The following is a 19,981-nucleotide window of genomic DNA, read 5'->3' as shown; positions in this document are numbered from 1 at the left end:
TGAAGGTGAAATGAAGCACATTTCTACCTTAATAGCAATATAATTCTAACAATTTAAATGCTTCCTTCAACTCTTCTACCTGACTGAAACTTCTGATTACTAGTACTCTAGTACCACATTGTTTCAGGAAGCAAATCCAGAGGTATCTTTGTAATTCTTCAGCAGTTACCAAAGATCAGAATGGCTCTTTTCATCAAGTTTTTAAAGAAGAGGAATTAATATATTCATTAGTAACCAAACAGCTGTGGAGCTCTGCAGGAATCCCATCAGCAAAGATGCAAGTGCTATGAACAGGAAGAACCAGCTGGTTAAGCAGAAGAGAGGGCAGCTTGTTGAAGAAGCTGTCATCCTTGAATCTTCAGTTGGTGGGTCATTTTATCCTTGGCAGGGACTCCTTGCATGAAGTGTACGTTTTACTCTCACTGCTCAATCAGTAGGACAGCTCTGGTTCTAATGCAGTGGATGTATTGACTCTTACTTTAATTTTTCCCTGATGGTTTTATTTTAAAAAAGTAAATAAATACCAATAAAATCTGCATGTGAAAGAAATAATCAATTTAAAACTCTGGCTGTGGAAACTTCATGTAACAATTGAGATTACACACATGTGGTCAATTTATGCATTTTCCAGCTTTGTTTTCAGTTTTTTCTTTTTTAAATAACTGTCAAGTAATTTCTGTGTACTCTCTGGAATTATATTGTAATAATGTGGAATATTAATATTTTTAATGTGGAATCCCTATCACAGGCTGGTACTTTGGAAAGTTTAAAAAAAATTTCTGTTCATTTCATTACTCTTTCCATAGACAGATTTCAGGGGAGAAAAAAAAATCTTTTTACAGTTAATGTAACATATTTTTCTACTTTATGATAGTTCTTTATTGGAGCCAATATTAATTTATAAACCTATGACCAAACAGTAGGCAAGAGCTTTTCACAGAGCAATATTTGTAAGTTGTCTTATTTTTAAGGTTTTAAAGTTATTATTTATATTGTAATTCCAAAAGGGAGAACTGAGCTTTGAAATTTTCAGTCAGTGAAATGGAGAAATAAAAGACAGTTCTCTACCCAATGCTCTTGAAATTGAATTTGAGGCAAAAGGCAGTAAATCAGTCATCTCTGACTCATGGCAGACAGGCAACATGTTGCCCTCCAGATCTTCTGGTGTTCTTTAAGTCACAAGGAATAAGTTAAAATGAGAGCCAATAGGATGACAACCAGATGTCACTTACCCAGATTGCTTTAGAAGTACAGTGAATCAAGGAGGGCTGGGAGAATAGAACAAATGAAAGTAGTAAAAAAGGATGTCAGTAATAGAATTAAATATAATTAGCATACAGTAGACAAACATAATTTGTAAAATTTTATCACCAAGGCACATGCAGTGGATGATTATGTTTTAATGGGAAACAGGTTCCCTTGGCAACTTATTCCAGATTTTCTGTCTGTGACAGAGGAAGGATAGTGTCAGAAATAGTAGAGGAACTATAAGGGGAAATTGGTGGATCACACTGCAAGTTGCATTTCTTCAGTGCTTCTGCTTCCTTGAAAACATGAGTTAGATCAAAATCTGACTTATTTTGTTATCAGTGAGAAAGGCAATGGGCTTTTTAGAGTACCTTCTTGTAAAATCACCACGGGTTTCTTGAGTAGGTTCCCTATGATGTTCACATTAGAATTCCTTAAAGAGAAAGGAAAACGAGAACAGTTATTTCAATAGAAAATGGGCTTTGGATTATCACAACCAGATCAGAAGAATGAAGGTAAGGCAGACCTTGCTTAACCTGAATGGTGCAGCGTCTTTAAGCATGAAAGAACCATACCCAGGAGCACTTGCAAAAAGTGTTTGGAAAGAAGTGGTTAAAATTTCTCAATTTTCTAATTTCACATTTAGAATCATAGAATCATAGAATTAGCTAGGTTGGAAAAGACTGACAAGATCATCCAGTCTAACCATCCACCTACCACCAATAACCCCACTAGACCATGTCTCTTAACGCTATATCTAAATGTTTCTTGAACACCTCCAGGGTCAGTGACTCAACCACCTCCCTGGGCAGCCCATTCCAGTGCCTGACCACTCCTTCAGAAAAGTAGTGTTTCCTAATGTCCAGCCTAAATCTCCCTTGGCACAACTTGAGGCCATTCCCCCTTGTCCTGTTTTAATTAAATTTATTTGTAAACAAAAAGTAGTCTTTTCATAATTAGTTATGGTAACAGCTAATGCTGTTTTACTCAAATTTAAATGTATCATGAGCATTTTTAAGTCATATGTTAGCCAATTAATAATCTGAAAAATCAAATGACCCATGTTTAAAGTGACTTCACTTTTAATTAAGTTCTGTTGGGTATACGTCTATTCCTGTTTACTGTTGTGAGAAAGAACCTTAAAGTTTTCATTCTCAGTGGTACATCCTATGTTATATTTCTCTACCTATATTTGGTTTACATGGTATATAATGATATTTTCTCCTCACTGATCTCTATCTGTGAAAACTACTGTCTCCGAAAAATAGAGTAAATGAAAGCTTCCTCCCCGTGGTTTAACTCCAGTTCTTTCAAAGGCAAAACAAGGACCGTCTACCCTTAGCTATATAATTAATGATCTTTAACTATGTTTTCATAGTGGAGAAATCTAAGCAAGTTTTAAGCCACCTTACTTGCATATATGTGATGTATGACCTGGCATCAGTGATCTGAGCAGAGTTTAATTCATCCTGGCTCTTTTGTGACTTCTGGGGCTTGTTTTACTGAACTGATGAGTTGAAAGGCAACTCAGTGGCAGTCTCTACTGGTTTTGATGCGCATTCCCTACTCTTTCTTTTGAGTAATAGAAATGCTTTCTCAATTTCTTGATTTACCACTTAGGTCAGATACTGAATTATCTAGAGAATGAAGAGCAGAATTAAAATCTTTAATCTTTATTTTTCCATGTTTTAGATAGATATGATGGGTTAATGAGAAACTATATATAAACCAGACAAAGAATATTTCCAATTTTGTGCCTGTTGAAGAGGTGATGTTTATGTGATAGTCCATACAAAAAGAAGACATACTGTAGCCAAATTCTGTATATGGTGCTTTTAGTGAGTGTTTTTGTTTTAGGAACTGCAAGATCTGACCATGCGTGAATTGTTTCAGGGATAGTGGGGAAAAAAGCTCAAGTGCCTGCTTAAAATGTACAGTTATTTATAAACGAGTGAGCAGTATTTGCATGTGGATACTTTCCTGATAAGTACTAATTTCCGTGAATTAATAAACATGAAACTTCAAGAGGCAATTTATACCAACATGAGTCTTTTAAGCTAGTCATTTACTCTACTCAGATTTACGTTAAAATATTCCTGTCAGATGGGAAGTACCATTTATCTAATCCAGTTTGCCATGAAAATACACTTAGGTGATTTTAGGAGTCTTCAACTACCTAATTGTATAAGAGAATAATTTATATCTCACAGTCAGCAACTTGTGATGGTGATTATTACTCAATTTTCAATGAAAGATCACACAATCTACCCACAGCACCACATACCTTGAAACATCTCTATATATTTTACTAAGAATGTTAAATGAGTAGTGGTTTGTGAAATAAAGATCAATATGCTGTGACAAAGTATTTTCATAATCGTAAGAGTGAATGTATCATTGGTTTCAGCTAGAAAAAGAAAATTTAACACTCCAAGACCATTCGGGCTTTTAGACGACTTCTGGCAAGGTTTCAAAAATCCATAACATTTAAATAAAGACAGCATTTCTTCAGATCACAAAAGCTAACTCCTTACTGGTTTATTAGTCATATATCAGGCAGCATATCTTGATAATCTCTGCTGAAGGGTTGTTCAGAAAGTGATACTTAATTCAAAGAGTCATTTAGTGGCTTTTGGAATGTAGAACAAAAACCATGTAAAGGAGAGGGCCATTTTTCAAGACCAGCTTCCAAATGAAGCTCATTCGAGGACACACATAATAAACATAAATGGGGTAGGAAAGGCCCTACAGAATGATCTGGACTGGCTGGATAGCTGGACTGAGGCCAATGGGATGAAGTTCAGCAAGATCAAGTGCCAGGTCCTGCACTTTGGCCACAACAACCCCAGGCAGCGCTACAGGCTTGGGGCAGAGTGTCTGGAAGACTGTGTGGAAGAAATGCACCTGAGGGTATTGGTCGATACTCGGCTGAGAATGAGCCAGCTGTGTGCCCAGGTGGCCAAGAAGGCCAATGGCATCCTGGCTTGTATCGGAAATAGTGTTACCAGCAGGAGCAGGGAAGTGATCATCCCTCTGTACTCACCTCTCGTGAGGCTGCACTGGTGCGTGTTTGGAGGAGAGCAACAAAGCCGGTGAGGGGTCTGGAGCACAAGTCTTATTTGGAACAGCTGAGAGAACTGGAATTGGTTAGTGTGGAGAAGAGGAGGCTCAGGGGAGGTGTTATTGCACTCTACAACTCCCCGGAGGGAGGTTGTAGTGAGGTGGGGTCAGCCTCTTCTCCATTGTAACTAGCAGTAAGACTAGAGGGAATGGCCTCAAGTTGCACCAAGGGAGATTCAGGTTGGACATTAGGAAATAATTCTTCTTCTAGAGAGTGGTCAGGCACTGGAACGGGCTCCCCAGGGAGGTGGTGGAGTCACTGGCCCTGGAGGTGTTCAAGAAATGTTTAATGTTGTACTGAGGGACATGGTTTAGTGGGAAATATTGGTGATAGGTGGATAGCTGGACTGGACGATCTTAGAGGTCTTTCCCAACCTTGAAGATTCTATGATTTTAAATAACTCAGATATTTGGGAAGAAATCCTTGCCTCCTGAAAGCTAAAGACAAAATTCCTACTAACTTTGGCTTAGCCAGATTGTCAGCACTAATCTAAAATGCTTGTGAGTTGATCTTCCAGAATTAAATTCTGAGAATACCTTCCAGTGTTAAAAAAAATAGATTTTGCTATTTGATTATTATACATTCTTTCAGGTGTTTGAATCTGTTCATTTTCTTTGAATGAAATAATTTACTTGCAAACAACACAGGTTATAGTAATAGGTACTGTCATTAAAATAGAATAGTTCTTTTGTTAAAAAAAATTCTTCAGTGGTGGTTAACCTTTGAAAATGTGGGAATGTCAAATGACTTGCAGGTTCAAAACAAATAAGATGAGATACTTATTCATAGAGCAGGTGTTCAAGCCGTGGGCTTCACGTGGGTTTGAAAAGATGCTAGAAAAATTCATGCAGTAAATATGCATCAAGAATATTTACATACACACATGCATGTCTGGTTTAGGAAATCCCTGAACGTACAGAGAATACATCAAGGGAAAATAAACCAAGGGAAAATCACTAGGTGCACCCTTTTCTTCCATACATACGCAACTGATGGCTGCTGCCAGAGACAAGACATTTGGGTAAATGAACTGGCCTGGGATGGTTAAACTGTTCATAGAATCCTTAGAGTTGGAAGGGACCTCTGAAGGCAATCTAGTCCAACTCTCCTGCAACAAACAGGGACTCCACAGCTAGATCAGGTTGCCCAGGGCCTGGTCCAGCCTCAACTTGAAAGTCTCCAGGGACAGGGCATCAACCACATCCCTGGGCAACCTGTTCCAGTGCCTCACCACCCTCACTGTAAAAGACTTTTTTCCTTATATCTAACCTAAATCTACTCTCTTTGAGCTTGAAACCATTTCCCCTTGTCCTATCACAGCAGACCCTGCTGAAGAGTCTGTCCCCTTCTTTCCCGTAGCTCCTCTTTAGATATTGAAAGGCCACTTTCAGGCCACATCGCGGTCTTCTCTTCTCCAGCCCCAGCTCTCTCAGCCTGTCTCAGAGAACAGATCCTCTGAACATATTCAAATACCTTCTTACAGGGTTTCTGTTTTTCTGAAAAACATCGTTATACAAATAGGGACGTATAGGTGAAAACAAAACAAGCATGGACCACCATCTCCAATGTCTTTTTTTGTAAGAATATATCAGTGGAGGAAGTTGGTGGTATTATTCAGTCACAAGTCACATCAGGTTCTTAAACCTTGCTTAACATTTCAGGAAGAGCTTCATTTCACTTATCTATAACCATTAATACAGATATTCTCTAGAAATGCCTATTCTGCTCTGTTACTGATGGAGGATGCTTAAATAATTTATGAGATAATTAAGGTACATACAATGCAAATCAAACGATAATGATTTCCACCACAGAGTGAGTCAGTCCTGAAGTAATTAAACCTAGTATTCCTTTTAACTAGAATATATGTTATAGAAAGTTATTTAGTCTTGATTTTCAAGTGAGAGAAACTCTCATAATCCATAGTTTAGTTATATCAATAGCTTGTCAGCTTCATTTAAAAAAATAAACCTAATTTAAGAAGTAAATTTGTCTAGTTTTGACTTCCAACTTGTGTCTACCATCATGTCTTTCCTTACTTCTTTAAAAGATATTTACTATCTGAAATATTTTCCCTAGAGAGTTACTTGTGGTCTTGATTTGATAGAATCAATTCTCTAAACTTTTTTTGAACTGAGTCTTTAATGTCTTATTATAAGGCATCGTTTCCAGAACTCATGTAATTGCTGCAGTTATTTTCTCTATTCTTTTTAGTTGCTCAATATCATTTTTGAAGTGTGGGCAGCAGAAACTAGACACAGTATGTTCCTCAAAATTTTCCTAATGCTGTATTCTGAAATAAAATCAGTCATATTTGTTTTAGATATTATCCTGCTTACACATTCAAGGATCATATTCACCCTCTTATGTAAAGCATCACAGTAGGAAATAATCTTCATTTGATTACTTTTTATGACTCCTCAGCCCTTCTCAGTTACCACTTTCCAAGACAGCATCTTCATTTTGTAATTATGACCTGCATACGTTCCTTGCTGGTGAATAAGTTTGCATTTGTTGGTATTATAGCATACGGTATTTGAAAGGATCCGTTCTGCCAAGAAATTTAGCAGGTTGAGTTATTGGCTGTCATGTTGTCCACTAAGACACATAGGTGATTGTCATCCCAAACCTGTCATTACCTGAAAAGCAGCAGAATATGAATATGATTTAGTCTTGATTGAGAGCCAGCAGGAAACTGAAGGAATTACTTTTATTTACGTATTTCCACCATGGTAGTGTGTCATTTCATGGTTTTATGGACATGTAAGATTCACCATTGCACCATGAGGTCTGAAGTTCATCTGACCAAGTTCAGAGAATGTTTAATGTCACAGGAAGTCAATTGTTCATTTCTAGCATATGTTTAAGCATACGTGCATAGAATAGCACATCCAGTCTCTTTGTGTGAGGCTTTCTTTAAAACTGAGATGCTGTACTACCTCTGCAGGATCTAGAATCCCTTTGAAATTTCCAGGGCATTTAGTAGTAGCCTCTGCTAAACAGCCTGGATTGTTATGAAATTTTCCTTTTAATCTTTGTAGAAGATGCATCCTGCTCTGCATGCTGCAGGATAATAGGAATACTACTGTCTAATGCTAATGGTGATGGCAAAATTTGCAGCACTATAATACCACAATTTTTTGTGTCATCTGCAGATTTTATCGGTACTAATTATAAATATTATTCCAAATCAGTAATGGAATGCTGGATTGCACATTGTTATAAACGAAATATTTTCTCAGACGATGAGCAAATTTTGAGCTCCAAGAGTTGATCAGCTTTTTAATTATTTAATGTTCTATATAATTCTCATGTTTCTAGTAAGAAAGGTGGACAGAACTAAGACAAATACTTTACAGAAGGCTATTTTGTCAGCCTAATCTGTAACTACATCAAATTTTGTAAACTGTGTTTGACAAATCCTGGACCTGTATGTTAATGATATTGACTGAATTGCTGTCCTCTATCAGCTTATATCATGGGGATAAAAATAGAAAAAGTTTTTCTTTTCAGTGGTGTTTCTTTGAGCATTAGAATGGAACTTTAGCATATACTAGGATGCAAATGAGCATTTTTTCTTACAGCTACAACTGTTAGGCTTGTTAACAAAATCTTTGTTTCAAAATAAGCTGCTTGAGGTACATGGAAGGTTATAGGGCAATTTGGGGAAATTTAAATGTAAGCTTATGATATCTTATGACCTAGAAGTCTTGGATTTTATGTCGTATTGGGGAACTTTGAGAATCTTCACCCCAGATAATTGAGTTTTGGGAACTAGGGAGGATGTAGAAGAGCTAAATTTGTGCTAAAAGTGCTAAATTTGCAGAATTCATATTGTCGTCTTGTAATTCACTTCTACTTCCTCTTGAATAAACAGAATTATACTTCTTTTTTTGAGATCTTTGAACTCCTCCAATGAGATGTTCTATGCAAAAGCGTGTTTCAGTTCATTAATTCTTTGTATAGAATTCAAATGTGTAGGAGTTGAGCTCTTCAAAACAATATTGGTGTTGAATATCTACAATAAATATGTCTGTTTCACGTAATGTCTTTTGGGTTTTAAAAACCAGATCTCTTTTCTCTTATAGAGAGGTTGATCAGGATTCTGATGGTCGCATCAGCTTCAAAGAGTTTGAATGTGCGATGAAGCACGGACAAGATGAAGTATCACCATTGTACTTCGCCTGAAGTATGCTCTCTGGTGAAAAGACAAAGTGAAAACTTTAGATCTCAAGTTATTTAAAAATCAATGAAACTTCATTTGTTTCAGCCAGCATTTTAAGAACTTTGACTGTTAGTGTAGCTCTTGAGAACAGCCTTTGAAGCTTTACTGTTGACAAGTTGGGTGTATTAATTTACATGTGTATGTGTGCATAGAATACTTAAAATATTTGAAAACTCAGTTGATTCCCAGTCACCCTAGTTAGGAACTGAAACTCCGTACTTTTTGGCCTAGCAGATTTAAAAGAACTGACTCTAATTTCCAGTTATTGTGAAATGTACTTGTTTGATTTTTCAAATCAAACAAGTGGTGGATAATGTTTGTTTGTTAGAAATTAATAGTATATTTATCTTTCTTTTATTGTTTCACTTTCATATATTGTTCCTTTTTATATTGAAAATTATTTTTAATTTAACAGTTTTTAGTTAATTATCTACTGGGTTTAATTCTGAACAATTATTAAGAACTATGTATGTATAGTAAAAAAAATAAAGATAAAATGAACATGAATAATTAGTTATTTCCTTTTCAAACAATTTTCTAAATGGAGTTAAGAATAAAACTTAGTCTGCTTCATGAACCTCAATCTGGCAGGCTGAAAATACTATTCAAGCCTACGGCTAACTTTTAGTGAAAAATTTGTATGTATATGCTTTAGCAGGATCAGAGAATTTTCAAAGTGTTGAGAGGAAGAAAAAGGTAGCACACTGTGCACATGCCTACCTTCCCTTCTCTTTCCTTCCCTTCTCTTTCCTTTCCTTTCCTTCCTTATTCCCTCCCTCCCTCTCCATCTCTTTCATTGAGTTACTGCTTATGGAGATGTTCTTGTGTCCTGTAACTTTATATACGCTCATCCATGCTGTGCTGTAGTGAGATAAATCCTCTTATTCAATTTATTGTGTCGATGATCCCTTACTTCCTACTGCCTTTGTGTGTTCCTATTAGTAGTAATAGATGATAGAAATGTCATTATGGGCATTGTTCTCTGATCATACGTTTCATTCGGTTGCTCCATTTCTGTTTTCTTGCCAATTGCTTGGATTAGAGATTTCTTTTGAAATTGTGTAGAAGCAATGCCCTTCTCATGTGAACTTACAGACTTTGGCAAACAGTTAATACTACTGTAAATAAATAAACTAATAATAATGATCAGTAAGAGGAAAAGAGTATCGGTTCTACTGTTAAGTCAAAAAGGAAATCTTCAACGTCTTCCTAACTTTAGTGAGGCATTCCAAAATATAATATATGGTCAAATTATTTATAAAATAACATTTATGTTTTCTGTTCCAGTTACATATATATACCTTAATAGATACACAAAAAGTAAAATTCCAAGACAGATAGTACATAAATAATGGGATAAAATTGGAGGCACTGAATATATGAGCGGATATATCCGATTCTATGTTCAGGAACCAGGTATCCATTAGATGAAATGAGCTGTAACTCAAATAGCATGCTTTTTGTGCTAATCAGTGCAAGAGAAATGGTGTTACCTTTGAAAGGTGATGGAAAGACCTGCTAATAGATTGAGGGTTAGCTACTTCCCAACAGATGAATGTTTTCATAAGTGAATCATCATCATGGATGTTAATTAGCAATATCATCACAGTCTCTGCTGAGACACGGAAGATGGAATTATTACCCCACAGGGACAGTTGCTACAGGTTTAGACAAATTCATGAAAAAAAAACGTATAATGGGTTGCTGTGCTATTACTTACACTACATTTTTTGGTCAGTAGACTTCAGTCTACTGACTCAGGTGCCCAGTCCCTATACCAGTCCCAAACACTAATTCCATGCCGTATTATTTTATTATTATATATACATAATTTTATTATTTTATTTCAAAATATTTATTAAGGAGCAACTGATACAAAGTTTTGATCTACTGGAAATCTTATTTTCAGTGCTAGCTTCCATTTAGCCATTAAAAAGTCTGTGACCTCTTGTTAGTATTTCTAACCTGACTGTGGTTTTCTATCTAAATATCTGACAATATCTGCAGTTTATAGACTCTGTACTGTACAAGAATAACCTTCTATTGAAGATTATTATGGACAGAAAGGTCTCTGTATACTTTTCCTTCTAAGAAATATATGCCTTGTATTTTTAGCAGGGAACTTCAGAGAGGAAAGTGCCCTCTATTTCCTTTACTTCCATATACTCTCAGTCTTCATTTTCTCAGAGACTTTAAAAGTTAACATGAACTTGAATTACTGAGAATAGAAAATCCAGGAGAGGCCAATGAAATTATTTTACTGTCTTGCAAAGCTTTTTTTTTTTTTTTTTTTTTTAATGATTTTTTAGAAAAGATACATCCTTAAGCGTTCTTGTTTCCCCTCCCATGAGGACTCATGGAAGGAAATTGCAGATGACCACAGCTGAGTGGAACTGAGTAGGCTCAGGTGATGCTCTCCCTACTGAATAGCTAAATAAAAGCTAATTACTAGGCAGTGTTTATCAGAGTTTGATTAGCAAACTGCAGAACACTTCAGCTATCACTGCAAATTGATAAAATTAGGAATGACATGTGGGTGAGATGGGAGGTTACTCTCACTGATGATTTGTGAAACAAAAAAAGCAGTGGCTACCCAAGGATTGGATGAAAGAGACTTTTCATTTTTGTATATTTTCTATTGCTGATGTAACAGCTTCCTTCTTGGTCAACAGGAAAGGAGCAGCAGAGCTGTGATAGCATAGCTCACCAGCTGCAACTCTAGGGTTACTTAAAAGGGGAAATACACTCACCAACAGGTTACATTCTGATTTGTGATACCTCCTCGCAACAATAGTCGGGAGCTCAAGAGAAAAAAAGTTTTGTTTGATGGTTACCATTTTCAGCAGAATCTTGGGAGCCAAATTGGGACTGAATCTCTACCACTGGAAAGCTGAATGTAAGAGCAAGTAATTACTGATATACCCTGTGGAACAGCACAGAGGTGAGTCTTCAGGTTTTACTATTACACTGTCTTTTCCAAGTTTAAGAGCACACTTGCTTTCCTGTTTTTTTGATTTTTTTTTGTCTTGTTTTCTGATGCCTGTTACTTAACAAGCAGGATTTGCTTGTCAAAAGTACCTGTGAAAAGAATACTTGCGCTTCTTGAGTTTTGAAATGAGTGATAATCTGCTCAAATTATTTTCAAATGGGTACTTTGTACGCTTAGCTTATTGCTGCCACTTTAAACAAGTAGATTATATAACCGTACTTTCAAAATGTATTTGTTTTGTTTTTCTGGAACTTCTGTAATTCACTAAAGCTCTTGGAATCTAGTTATCTGTTATTTCCTTTTAAACGACTTGAATGATTTCATTGATGGAACAAACAGTTGTTAAACTGTGGTCTTTGGGCAACCTGATATCCCTGCAAGCTTGCACAGTGTAGTATAGTAAAATCCTGGACAGCTTTGACTGAAAAAGAGTTCAGAGGACTGAGCCAAATGTCAAGACTTTCCTCACCTGAATGTTTTGTTTCCTTTTTTTCCTGGTGTATCAGAAAATGAATATTTCATCCATATACTCAGTAATCAGAAGAATCCAAAAGTAAATACACACAGTACATCATAGAATATTCAGTATGTCCCTATAAGGTTCCTAAAATAAAACTTAGTACCTTAGGTTTATGGCAGTGTTACTGTGTCTTCTATCTTTAATCGGCTAGGTGGGTGGTGGCTGATAAGTCATACTCAGTAGCTAACTGACACACAAAATGTCACAGTTCAAAGAAAAGCTTTGGCATGACTCTCATTTACTATCACATCAGTTTTACACTCTCTGGCAGTGAAATGCCATCTTAAAATTAGTATGAATTATAGCTGCATTCCTGCTTTGAGTCCTTAACGCTGTTCTTTGAATGGAAAGCTACCCTAATGGGAAAAAAAGAGACTTGTTTTTATAACTTTTTGTCTACTGATTGCCAGTAACAATATGAGAAAATGCAGTCCACCATTTTCTGCCAATAAACATGAGGAAACAAGTTATTTTAATCATAGTTCTCTAAAGGCACATATACGAGTCTCTTGCAAGAAATTTAAAATTAGTGATGAGTTTTAAAAGAGCCCGTATAGCTTGTGCATGTATTAACATTCTGGCTCAAAGCATGGAGTAGTTCTGAAATGAATCCCTTGATCTTCCCCACTTTCTGTGTATTGGTCCAGTTTGCTTTATGGTGTTGTAGTAACTTATCTGTAGGAGGTGAGGTCTAGCAGACAGGGGTTATGAGGCTCCACAGGAAGGTAGTCCTTTTTCAACATGGCGAAGAGATGCCAAAGCATCATGCAGTTATATGGGAGCAAAGGAAAAAACCTCACACTTGAAGGGCTATGAATGCTCTTCTCTACATATGCTGTCCCATGTTGTAAAGGCGATGGTCTGAGCTCATCTCCTGGCCCAGAACCTCCAGCTGACCATCAGCAAAAAAACAATCACAGCAACAAGGCATCTCGTTCTCCATGTCTGACTTCTTTAGTTTGAAATAAAAGCCAATGGTACTGCCATCACAGTATCCTCTTCAAGTTGTTTTCCATGACTCTGGTCCTTCTTTTGTCCAAGCCATGAACTTATGGATGTAGATCAAATTCAGTCTGGGATCAGTTTAGCAACCAGCATCGTGGTGTCAGCTAGAAATGTGCACAAACAGAAATAAAACTTCTTTTCAGTGTGAGTCATTAAGGAGGCAGGGCAGTGACGTGCTGCTGTCACCTGAATGGGACAGGCAAAAGGATGGCGTGGGATTCCCCAGGGCAGATGGATCTCTGGTCAAGGAAGAACGGTTCTGTGGCAGAGTTTCTATTCAAACAACTTTGAACAAAATATATAATGAGAATACCTCATCTAGTGAACCAGACTGATTCCAGTTCATAGTAAACCCCACAAATTTCTCTTTGTAAGAGCCTCAACACCAATGCCATCAAAATACTGAACAGCTGCTTTGTCACTGAGGTATTTGCTGTGTACGGTTTGCCAGAAAGGGTTTGGTGTTTAAAATGTCTTTGCTATCTGTGCTGCAGTGAAAGTCTCAGCCTCTGTCAGATGAAATCTCACTGACAGTAAGGAGGAGCACTCCTATGTGCGCTGCAAAATGTCCAGTCAAGTTTGCATTTAGTTACATAATTCTGTTAGAGACATTCTAGGTTAAAATGATTTAATATGTAAGGTGATTGTTGTTTTTACTATTGACTTTACTAAATACAAGAACACTTTAAAGAACATAAATAAATCTGCCTTACAAACTAGCTTTGAAAACTAAGACACCTAAAGCAGTTCATCTTGGGATGAGCTGCTTCAATAGGAGACCTAAGGTAAGTGCACTGAGAAAACCTCAGTAGCTGCAGAACGTTTATGCTAGAGAAGAAAGAACTTTGAAAGACTTAATCTTTCTTGGAGAAGAAAGCTGTGATAGATGTTAAATAATTGTGAAATATTCAGTGACATATTGAGATGTAACAGATGCTATGGAATCATGTCATAGTTAAACATTGTACTAATTTTGTAAGTGTCACATATTTCCTGGCAAAGGACAATTTTGAGAGTTAGTAACATGAAATTCTAGTGTTAAAAGAATACAGATAACAAGTCAGTTGAAGTTCTGCTCACCCACTCTGTTTGGGAAGCAGCACACAGATACATTTAGCTGTCTCAGAAGGCCTCAGATGAAGAACTTGAAATTCTGTATTTTGATAGTGTTGTTTAGGAAGAGACAAGCACTATTCCAGAACTGATATGGTGTACCTGAATAGAGCAGCCCTGTAGAAGATCTGCTATACCTGGGGTCTTTCTAAGTTCCCATTTGGAAGATCAATCACCACCTGATAAACTAGCAGATATATTAGCAGCATGTTTTAAACTGTCTTTTCACTGAGAGACTTTTCATCTGAATTAATTAATTAAGTTGGGGGAGAGGGAGGGAAGGTCTCTATGGTGGGTTTTTTTCATCTTTTTCCATAGTTAGCTTTTGAAAATGAACAACATTTACTGGGGATGTTAATGCTGCCCTGAAGTCAGACCTACTGGGATAGCTGCAGAGCAGTACAGGTGATGGTGCCCAGAAGCCCTATCTGGACAGAGCCTCAGGATTTCGCCTCCTAAAGATGGAAAGCAGAATCCTGAAGGTTAAGCTGAGTGCCAGAAGACTGTATTTATTGTACAGGATGGACCTGCGATCCACCTGTCCTAGTGCCCAGCCTCTGACAGTTGGCAGTAGTGGTCACTAACCATGCAGCAACGGCTACGCAGTGTGGTGCTTGTCCAGCACACTGTGTGTCTGGCAATCAGAGGTTTACAACTCATTGCTATTACATCCTGTATTATACAGGTGATTTCATCTTGAAACACACTTGCTCTTTCCTTTTATTTCTTCAGTCCTTCCATAATCTTTTTCAGATGATCACAACTCCACTTGCTACTGAAATTGAGGAAATAACTGGCTTTATATAGTGGCATAATGGTATTTCCCTTTTTATGTTCTATAGCTTTCATAACAATCACTTGACAAATCAGTAGTGAAATGGAAGAACAGCTAATTCAGAAATGACATTAGGAACCAGTTAGATTTCATTTTTTCCATTATTTTCATTCATACATTATGTAACTTTACATCATAAAATATATTTGAAACACATAAATAATACATATATAACAAATAAAAAGGAAAATGATATTTTTTGATATATTTAAGTACTTACATGCGAATAGGAAGATGACTCTTGCAATCTGCAAAACTGTTGAGGCAGCCAACTGTTGACTCCCAGAACCTAACACTCCTTACAGTGACAACCTTGCTCCCAGAGCTCGCTGAGAGATGAGCTGTGGTGCAGAGATCCTTGGGCTGGTCCTTGACAACTGTGGTGCCTTTGTAAGCTGCAGGGCAACATCATGCAGGATGCTGCCTGGGAGCGTGACTCGGGTCCTGAGCTCTGCTGTGCTGACACAGTGGTGCTGCTCCGAGGGCTGAAGCCAAGCTCAGCACCTGCTGAGAGCCCTCACAGCACTCTCTGTGCCTCAGCCTTGCCCAGGCCGTTTTTATGCAAGGCCACAGCCTGGGTTTATTATGATCAGGTGGAGACTGCTTCTTGGAGAGATTTTTCTCCATTCATGGCAACCTGTGAGAACAGCCGTAGATTTCTAAACTTAGCAAATCACCTAAATTTACTGGAGCTAAAGAAAAGTGAGTCATACAGATTTATTAAAAAAAAAAAATTAATACTGGAACTTATTAGGTGCTGGTTCTCCACTGCAGTGATTCATTATTGCAGTTTGCTGTGGCAGTTTTCTAGCTACAGTAAGGAACTAAAAAAAAACTTGGAAATGGTGTACATAGGCCTAGGGACATAAAGAACTCAGGCAGCTTAGTCCCGCTGGATAAGAAATGCACTGTAGGGTCAGGTCCACGGTCCATCTAGTTCTGTAGCCTGTTTCCAGCTGTGCCAGTGGGAAAGAGCACATGACTGAGGATGCTGCCCTGTTCAGTGCCCTCGCACTGCCCTGGCATCCAGGGCACCGAGTGGAGAAGGCTGGAGGGCACCCTGCCTGTCTTGGAGATGGCTGCTTTTACAGGAGCTGTTTAAAAAAAGATAAATGCTAGAATGAATTGGAGCCTTCCAGTCCTTGCTGAAGAAACAAAATTTAGGCTATGTCATAAGAAAACAGTCAAAGGCTTTAGTAGTGTATGTATGATCTGTGTAGATTTGCTGTTCTCATACAGCTCTTTTAGCTAGGAAGTGTGCAAATGAGATTAGATCTTAACTGCTAATTAATAGTGCGCCACAGCCTTACGCCAAGAGAGGAAATTCCTCAGCGGCAACTTTGCTCTCACTTACTCCTGCTGGCTTTTAAATGACTTTTCTAGCACTCTCAGCAGAGCTATAGCTCTTGACAAGAACTGTGGCATCAAAGTTGGAAAGATCCAAGGGTGTACTTGCACGAAGAAAGGGTGAACAAATCTTTCAGTTAGATTTTACTTCAAAAATCTATTTAGTTAGACTGAAAAAATAATTTTTTCTCCCTGTATCTCACAAAGATGCGCGATGCGGTTTGTGTATTGCATCAGGTGTTTAAATGTGGTTAAAAAAATGACAAACTAATGAACTAATATGATCATGAAAGAATAAGATATTAATGAAGAAAGATCACAGAGCTAGTCTTCCAGAAAATAGAAGTGCAGAATGCAGAAAATGATTGAACACATATATTCAGTAAAGATTTCTCGTAAATGAGCTTTTTTTGGGCACTTGAATCCCTTTAGAATATGTTGTGATGCTTTTGTAAAGTAATTTCAAAATCCAAATGTTGCTTAGTACTGAGTCCAATGCCTCACAGAGGCTGTCATATCAGAACTACATTGACATACAGACTTGTAATTTCATATGAAAATCATATCAAGTTTATTTAACAAGACCTGATTTTTAAAAAAAAAAAAAAGTTGATTGACATATACAGTGCCGTCCTTTGATTCCTTATTGCCTGAGTATTGTATTATCTCTCGCACGGTCTGCAATTCTTATTTATATTTAGGCCTTTTATGTCATTCACACACTGCAAGGGCATTTTAGAATGAGTGTAAATGTAATTTATACTGTTTTGAACATCCATTTATATTTCTGAAATGGTGTAAAGATGAGGAAAAGAGGATCACAGGCGTGGTTATTTTTCTGTGACTTTGTGTGTGTTTAAAGCTGTGGGTGTCTCCGAGACCCTATACAGAGTATCTGGGATTCCAGGAAGTATTACTTCTTCCAAAGTGGGTGACAATAATTGAAGTACCTATCTTCCATCTCTCACTTTAGAGATTTTCTTCACTCTTTCTGCTACACAATGGTTGTAGATGTGACATCCTGTTATTACATGAAAAAGTGGAGATTTCCAGGGGATAAAATCTCTGTTAATACAAGGACCCTTTGAATGCATTTCCCTGGGAAGTCTACCTAAAAATTCTCCTGAAGGAGCATCTGAAGCCAAGTTAAGCAGATTGTATTTTGACTTTTTTTTTTCCAGAGACTGTATCTTCCTACTGTAAATGAACAGCTTCAAATTCCTCTCCACTTCCTTTTCTATTTACTTTGCAACCGCATGAATTTAGTTTAACTATAACAAAATTTAGACTTCTGTTAATGAAGTTCTTATGCACAAAAAAGATAGCTTTCCATCTTTAAACAGTCCTGCTGACTCTATAGTAAAAGTGCTGATGGGGACACTGTTTTGAACAACAGAACTGGAACAGGTCCAGAAGCAAATGAAGCCAAGCCTGTGGTGTTCTGTCAGACTGACCAGAGCATGTCAGTAGAATTGAGCAAACCTTGGAAAATGACACTAGAAATGCATTTAAATAATTGGGAGAAATAAACAAATAGAAGTATGGTTTTCATACAAAATGAGTTAAATTAGTATTTTTTTAATACAACCACGCCTATGGAATAAAAACGTAATGGAATCAGAGAATCATTTGAATTGGGAGGGGCCCTTAAAGGCCATCTAGTCCAACTCCCCTGCAGTGCACAGGGAATCTTACAGCTAGGTCAGGGTGCTCAGGGCCCCATCCAGCTTGACCTTGAATGTCTCCAGGAATGAGGAACCACCACCTCTCTGGGCAACCTGTTCCAGGGCTTCACTATCCTCATAGTAAAAAAACCAACTTATTCCTTATATCCAGTCTCCCATTTTAATTTAAAGCCATTTCCCCTTATTCTATCACCACCATGTCAAAGGCCTTACTGAAGTCGAGGTAGATGACATTGTGTATGGATTTTTGTAATCCATTTCACGTGATTCAAAGACAATATGAGCGTGAGGGGATCGGTGAAGGGATTTTCAAAAGCGTCTCTGAAAATAAGCAGCATGCCTCTCTGAAGTTACATTCCACGTGTTGCTGAATACCTTGGGGCTTGACACAGCACATACAGCGATGCACGAGATAATTTATGTCAGTGAAAAGTAGCTGAAGCTAAGCTGCTTTCGATATCTGAGCCAGTTCATCTATTTCTGACTGTGGAGGTCTCTGTGTTGTGCTCCACTGCAGCGAAATACCCTGCATGTTTTTAATATCTCACCTGTAGCCAGTGGAATCAGAGGTGTCAGCAAAGCTTTTATTTTGTCCGCATAATCTTGAATTCTGATGATAGAGCATGAAAACAGTAATCTAATTACATTTTTTGGAAGTTTTGCAGCTACACAAAACATTTTTTTACTTAGAAAATATTTGATCAAAAATCACTGGTGCCCAATAAACAAACTGCAATATCATTTTATAGTCACTTTTCAGAGCATAACAGTTAATCTATCTCTATAGTTACGCTGGTCCTGTATAATATAAAAATGTGCTGTATTCACTTTCCAACAAGATAGGGTTAGGGTTATCTTCAACTTTGTATTTTTATGACTTTTAAAGCATCCATGCTGTAAACTGCATGCAATTCACTATAAAAGCTTTTATTTCCTTTCAATTCTCATGATCGCTATTTCAAGAATAGTTACTGCAGCAGCATCTATCCTTACACAGGATTCCATTATCGAAGTACTCCGCAAACACGTCTGTAAGGGGTCTCTGCCTCTAAGAAACATGCACATACTCAGTTCATCCTTCTTCCTGCTGAGATAACCTTCTACTCCACTGTTCTTTGACTGATTTTGCTTATCTCCAGTTATTCATATGCTGCACTTTTTGCATGTTTTGCAAAACCCACTAATGCCCCTTCCTGAATTAATCAACAGAGAACCTAAATATTTCAGCTCTGTGAAGCAGTCTCTGGTATTACCAGGGAAATCACATGGGCAACAGCGGGTTGGCAAGCTATGTTTGATGTTTCACCTCCTTGCGCCAGTTAATGTATGTGCATAATTGCTCAAGAGCCGTCTGGTTGCAACCTAAGATGTGTTGCTCCTCGATAATGAAGGCGCTGATTTGGTCCCACGCATGAACTAGAAGTGTTTAATGTGAGTCTGCCTGTGGGACCCTGATAGAAAAAAAAAAAAAGAGCAGTGCCCTGTCAAAACCTTTTAAGAAATGTGCATGTAATAATAATCTCTCCAAACTGAAAGAAAATATAATTGCAAGATGCCTGATTTTTTGGGGCCTGAAAAACTTAATGTTTGCTATGAGCATGGAGTGGCAGCATGAAGCTTTCTCCCCATTCTACATATGCTGCTAGGGCTTCCCTGGCACCAGGGGAACATTGGGGAGCAGCTGTGTCCAGAGGTGGCTGCAGCTCCAGCCAGCTTCTGTGGCACTACATGGGAACACTCCCTTTAGTATACGTGGGTGATATCACCCTTGTCCCCCCACAACAGTGAGTGGTGTCTGAGACATCTTTAGTTTGCTTTAAAAGTCAGGGCAGCTAGAAAATGACCACTGAGCTTTCTGGCCTCCAGCAATGCTGAGCAGCACAGAAGAATGGG

At 37.7% G+C, this 19,981-nt stretch overlaps 1 protein-coding gene across 18 annotated transcripts in view; it reads left to right on the top strand.

Moving 5' to 3' along the window:
• The window catches only part of EFCAB11 (EF-hand calcium binding domain 11), a 106,406-nt gene that overhangs the window by 53,005 nt on the left and 33,420 nt on the right, over nucleotides 1–19,981 (top strand). For 9 of the 18 annotated variants that reach the window (XM_021402364.1, XM_021402360.1, XM_021402361.1 and 6 more), the window contains one exon: nucleotides 8,458–9,101. The exons of the other annotated variants lie outside the window; for them this stretch is intronic. In XM_021402364.1, the coding sequence (XP_021258039.1) occupies nucleotides 8,458–8,557 (100 nt within the window). In that variant the 3' untranslated portion in view covers nucleotides 8,558–9,101. Of the gene's footprint in view, nucleotides 1–8,457; nucleotides 9,102–19,981 lie in introns of those variants that run through there. 18 annotated transcript variants of the gene reach the window in all.

This window comes from Numida meleagris, chromosome 6, assembly GCF_002078875.1.
Source record: "Numida meleagris isolate 19003 breed g44 Domestic line chromosome 6, NumMel1.0, whole genome shotgun sequence".
NCBI lineage: Eukaryota > Metazoa > Chordata > Aves > Galliformes > Numididae > Numida > Numida meleagris.
The sequence above is the reverse complement of the archived record's forward strand: the minus strand, read 5'-3'. Positions and strand labels throughout refer to the sequence as shown.